Source organism: Episyrphus balteatus, chromosome 2 (assembly GCF_945859705.1).
Source record: "Episyrphus balteatus chromosome 2, idEpiBalt1.1, whole genome shotgun sequence".
NCBI lineage: Eukaryota > Metazoa > Arthropoda > Insecta > Diptera > Syrphidae > Episyrphus > Episyrphus balteatus.
The window spans coordinates 90,782,938-90,788,937 of record NC_079135.1 but is presented as its reverse complement, the minus strand read 5'-3'; the positions used below and the strand labels follow the sequence as shown (position 1 = coordinate 90,788,937).

Below are 6,000 nucleotides of genomic sequence, written 5' to 3'. Positions count from 1 at the left end.
TCAACAAAAAAAAAAAGCATCAGCACAGAACACAACACAGTATGGTATAGCAAAAAACGTACTACATTCCACAAAATTAAGATCCTCGAGTATATTTTCCTACCATATACTCTATTAGTTACCGCCCTCATTTCGAAACGGTCGAACAGTCGAAGCGGATGTATCCTCTCTTGAGTTGATTTTTTTCCTTCTAGAAAAGTGTTTGTATATCCTTGTGAATGATGATAGATTGTTGCATCTTTTTTAGAGCAAATTTATTCAATTATTTTGATAAATAAAAAACAGGAATATCGTTTTTTAACTAAAAAAGTTTTTTGATAACGTAGATAGTTGTAAATATTTCATTATTAGTGGTCATTATTTATCATAAGATACACATCTAGTTGAAAACAACGAAAAACGACGAAGGCAAAGAAAATATAAAAAAAAAACTTTGAATAAAAAAAAGTTAGAGACGGGGTCCTTAATGTACTTAGCGCGAGTTTTTTAAATGGCAAACCACCTGTTGTGAGATTAATTTTTTTTTTCTCATTTAATATGTGTCAAAGTGCTAGCCTATAGTTAAGGAAATTAATTTATTCAACGCATCGTCAACCTCAAAGAAAAAAAAAAAAGAACTATACAAGAAGTTTTAAACGAAGTTTTTATAAGAAGCAGAAAAAAGGACATCAAAAATGAAGTCGTCATCATTTTCCATACGCGTTATGCGAAGGGTATGTATTGAATAGCCAGCAAATATTTTTAAAGCTTTTTTTTTTTAATCATTCTGCATAATGTATTCCCAATAATGGCATTAAAGAATTCAGGATTAAAAACAAAAAAAAAACTTTATATCATTTATCTCAATAATCCAAAATCACCTGTCAAATTTAAGTACGAGTATATAGCCAGCGAGAGCTATTATACCTGTGTAAGCTCTTAATTTTATTTGCTTGGCTTTGGTTGAGTTGAGTTAAGACTTATTGGGACATTAATTCTAAATCGCCAAGTAATCCTCTCAAGAAGAGCTATCTTTTTCAATATCAAATAACACAAGATGAAGATGGTGAAGGAATAGAATGAAAAGAAAAGCAAGAAAAATAAGTAAAACTTAATTACTGAAGTTCTTGAAAAGGAATCTTTTTGTATAGTTTTTTCTTATTTTTTGTTGTTGTTTTTGTTGCTGTCTACTCGTAGATTAAGAATCGTAGAAAAAGCGTATACAATATTAAGGATATACGTATTCCTATATCTATCTAAAGTTAATTTGATTGTGTATATATGCCCCATCCTTTTGTGTACCTACGCCATTTTTCTTAGTTCGTTTGATTTTTCGTTTTTTTTTTTTTGTAATATTTCTTTTGGAGCTTTTTTTATTTTGCACATATGATGCATACACATCACATGGGCTAACACCTCTATGACTGGTGTAGTGTGGCTCATGTGAAAAAGTCCTTCCAGGAAAAGGATGTGGGCGAAAGGTGGTGGTCAAAGCAATATTTCAATATTTGAATACACATTGTGGACAAGCTATACAGTGATTGATATAGAGTAGATAGTTTATTCTTATTTGAGTGAATGCGTATTAAAGTTTTTGGGTATTAAATGTTACTGTTTTTTATTTTCAATACAAATTGGCGACTAGTAACGAGAACTTACATTTTGTTTGCAAAATAATAGTAATGTGATTTTTCACTTATTTCCAAGAGGAATTTGAATTAATTAATTCACGAAAAAGTTCTTATTTTATTTCAATGATGTGACGCATTGGGCATTCTAGATTACATTTTTTTTGTAGTTAACAAGAAAATGGTATCATAAATGAAAATCAAATGTTTTGAGGCTAGTTATACAAAAATTTAGGAAAATCAGTTAAGCCATTGGCATTACCTTTAGCAAATATTAAAAACTAGAATACATTGCACTGTAAGTTTCAATTGTTTGAAGTATTAAAAAAATGAGCAGCATGTACACATTAAAAACAAAAAAACTTTTCCAAACATACATTACGTACTTATTACGATAAGAATAGTGAGGCAAATTGCACAATTTTATAAGCAGAATATTTTTGCACACGCATAATTTTGAATCCAAACCCAATTTTTTTTTTATTAAATTAATAAAATGAAAGTGGAAAACAAATTCTTAAAATGTCCGAATAGTCTAAGAGCCTATTAAAGTTTTTGGGTACGAAAATGTTGTTTTTTTTATTTTCAATACAAACTGGCGACTAGTAACGAGAACTGACATTTTGTTTGCAAAATAATAGTAATGTGATTTTTCACTTATTCCAAGAGGTATTTGAATTTTAATGCATGAAAAAGTTCTTATTTTATTTCAATGATGTGACGCATTGGGCATTCAAGATTACATTTTTTCGTAGTTAACAAGAAAATGGTATCATAAATGAAAATCAATGGTATCATAAATGAAAATAAAAAAATTCTTAGAATGTCCGAAGTACTTAATCGTTTTTGAAAAATATATTTTCTACCAAACATGTTTTTATTTAAGAAAAATGTAAAAACTTTGAAAAAGTTTTTAAAACTTCTAAAACGAAATCAGTTTTCCAACAAAATAACTTCAATAACACTGATCAACAAGGTTTTTGCCACAACAACCAAAATATACTTTTCTAGTAGTTTTTGATGTGCTGAACTCGAATTTGAAGTCAAAAAATATTACCGTTAGAAAATGTTTATAAACGTCATTTTGGCTGTTTTCGAGGTTATGTTTTTATGTGGGATAGTTCATTATGAATTAATTTGTAAAAAATGTTTAAATATTTCAAAAACGGAGGCCAATAAAATTTTTCTGACTCAGATTCGGATTCAACACCCCAAAAACTACTAGAAAAGTATATTTTGGTTCTTGTGGCAAAAAAAAAGTTAAATTTTGTTGACCAGTGTCTTATTGAAGATTATTATGAAAATGTATGTAAAACCTCAGGCTTGATAAATTACTGAAGACTATTTATTAACATACCTTTTTGGAAGTTCTTCACTGGGTCGTCAAATAGAATTGATATAGGTACCAGCAGTATGTCGAAGGTATAACGTAATAAGGATTAAAACAACACAGTGGAAGAGCCACTTAATTTGTTGTAAAATCTTTGACTCTCAATAACATTTTTTAAAAGAAACTGTCAAGTTACAGTGCAGTTGCAAAGCGTTGATTTTTACATTGAATTAATCTATACATTCACATAAATCGTATTCGTTCCGAAGAAAATATGAAACCAACATTTTAAAAATTTACATATACAGGGTGTCCCAAAAGTAATGGATCAAACGAAGTATGCTGATAGGTGATAGGCCAACTTTAGGGCTCTCAGAATTTGGTAACTTGTTTATCCCAAATCTTTACGGTTTTCGATTTAATGCAGTTTTTGTGAAATTTCTATAAATCCCGACTTTGCAACAGTATTTTGCTTCCTCCGCTCAAAATTGATTTTTGTTTTTTACAATTCTTTCAATAAAACATTGCCTTATAATAAGAAATAAATAATTAATCAAAATATTTTTTATTTCATTTGCCATTTTGCTGCAAATTAATTAAGAGTTCCATGATTTATAAAAAACTCAATTTCTTACTTTTATTTCAGAGCAACACCCTGAAAAAAAATTGTATGGTGTGACCTTGGTTTATTATTTTGAAAACTTGCCGTGTTATTGCAGTTTTCAAAAATGTATAAAAGATTCCAAAGTTGAAGTTAGAACTAAAGATATTACAATTTAAAAGCAACAAAACAGGGTCTTTCAAAGAAAAATAACAAAGGAAAACAAACAAATTTTTTCGACTGTTGTTTGTTTATTTCTTTTTGAATAAAAGCCTCGATTTTTGTTTGTTATTTTGCTCTGAAAACCTCTGTTTTTTTGCATTCAAATTGTAATATCTTTCGTTCTAATTTCATCTTTGGAAACTTTTATACATTTTTGAAATCTGCAATAACATGGCAAATTTTCAAAATAATAAACCAGGGTCACACCATAAAACTTTTGTTCAGGGTGTTGCTCTGAAATAAAAGTGAGAAATTGAGTTTTCATACAACATGGAACTGTTAATTCATTTGCAGCAAAATGGCGAATGAAATAAAAAATATTTTGACTAATTACTTATTCCTTATTATTAGGCAATGTTTTTGTGAAAGAATTGTAAAAAGCAAAAATCAATTATGAGCGGAGAAAGCAAAATACTGTTGCAAAGTCGGAATTTAACGAAATTTCACAAAAACTGCATTAAATCGAAAACCGTAAGGATTTGGGATGAACAAGTTACCAAATTCTGAGAGACCTTAAGTTGGCCTATCAGCATACTTCGTTTGATCCATTACTTTTGGGACACCCTGTATATAAGTGTACACTCGGGTGTATACGTACTTTTTCGCAATGAAAAAATAAAGCGATTTTTATAGATACAGAAAAATGTATGGAAACCTGAAGTGTATAATTTTAATCCATTAAATATTATTATTTTAATATTTTTGGTTTTACACGAAATTGAAATTTGAGATTTTACAATAACCTTCCGTTCTTTGAAGCGTATACTGTAGACTGTAGACATTAACATCGACTTTGCACAATATAGTTTACATTCGATAAGAATCAGAGACAATGAACTAAATCACGATCTCTGCTTTAAATGGGTAAAATGTCGTTATTACAGCGAAAAATTCCCTAAAGTTGACGTTATTTAAATATCATTCAGTTTTTGACATTTATTAAAAAAATTAAAATCCAATTTTTATGAGTGCAACTGAATGATTTAAAAAATATGAACACTTTAAAAAAAAATTTAATTTTGTGCCTAAGGGAAATAAGATAGTAGGAAACTTAATATTCCATTTAAGAAGACTCAAAATTACTTAATAAATGAAAAAAGTTTCCGTAAGTTTTGGACAGGAGGGAGCTGGTATTTTGTAAATATTTTGTAAATTAAGCGTATAACGAAAAAATCATATTTATGGAAGCTATTTAAATTTCTTACACAAAATATGATCATAATTTTTCCAAAGAAGACATACCAGGACGTTCGAGGGATAGAAATACTAATCATAACACGTTTGGAGGCCTGCTTTGGGAAAATATTAGGACACAATCTACCCATGGAGAGACACTCAGTATTCTGGTCTAGTCCTGAAATGGGACAATTTGGATGAAACGATCAGAAAAACCCTTACTAAGGGCGTGTCCATGTGGGAAACAATATCCACAACTTTACCAACGCCAACCTGTTCAAAAAATAAAAAAAATTTTAAAAATCTAAAATGTTAATTTATGAATGGGCAGGTTCAGAAACGTTAGGCACTAAATATTTAGGTAATTTCTCGGTCTCTGATTGGTCAGCTGTCAAAAAAAATCTTTCCAATTTAGGTAATTTTATTGGAAAGCTAACTGGAAAGTTAGGCAAACAAATTTTCCCTATATTTCCCTAAAAATTTAGGAAAGTTTTTTTTGTCAACATGACAGCAGATTGTTTTGAATTAAAGAATTAATTTAGCAAAATTAAATTTATTTGTGTGAAAAACGAGTAAAAAGTGCATTATCGGTTATAATTAATATTATTTATTCATTAAAGTTAATTGAAATTTGGTGTCTTCCCTATGCGATCGGTAAAATACTTAAGTAAATTTTGAAATTTGACAATAGCATCATATCCAAACTAATTTAGTCAATTTTCTCAAATTTCCGTTCAGAACATGACGTTGCCTAAATATCTAGTCCCTAATATTTCCTGAACGTGTCCAATGATTTTAGGTTTTTATCAAAAGTTTCATTCTATTTTCAAAAAAAGTCTATGAAGTTAATTGATTTCTTAACACTTTATACTATGCACTTATAATTAATATTTGTATTACATACAAATTGGAAAAGAACAACCAACATTTTCAAAGTGTAGATGTACACTAGGGCATATACGTACTTTTTTTCAATAGAAAATCATAATTAGAAGAGGTTTGTGTATAGCTTTCATACTTGCAGGGTAGATGCTTGTGTAATCAATTTATATTGAAGTTTTGAA

At 28.9% G+C, this 6,000-nt stretch overlaps 1 protein-coding gene across 2 annotated transcripts in view; it reads left to right on the top strand.

Annotated features, from left to right (window-relative positions):
• The first annotated feature begins 227 nt into the window (after positions 1 to 227).
• The window catches only part of LOC129912063 (calmodulin-A-like), a 235,590-nt gene continuing 229,817 nt past the window's right edge, over positions 228 to 6,000 (top strand). The window contains exon 1 of one of the 2 annotated variants that reach the window (XM_055990168.1): positions 228 to 713. In XM_055990168.1, the coding sequence (XP_055846143.1) occupies positions 675 to 713 (39 nt within the window). In that variant the 5' untranslated portion in view covers positions 228 to 674. The remainder of the gene's footprint in view (positions 714 to 6,000) is intronic. The other variant, XM_055990167.1, reaches the window with a different exon arrangement.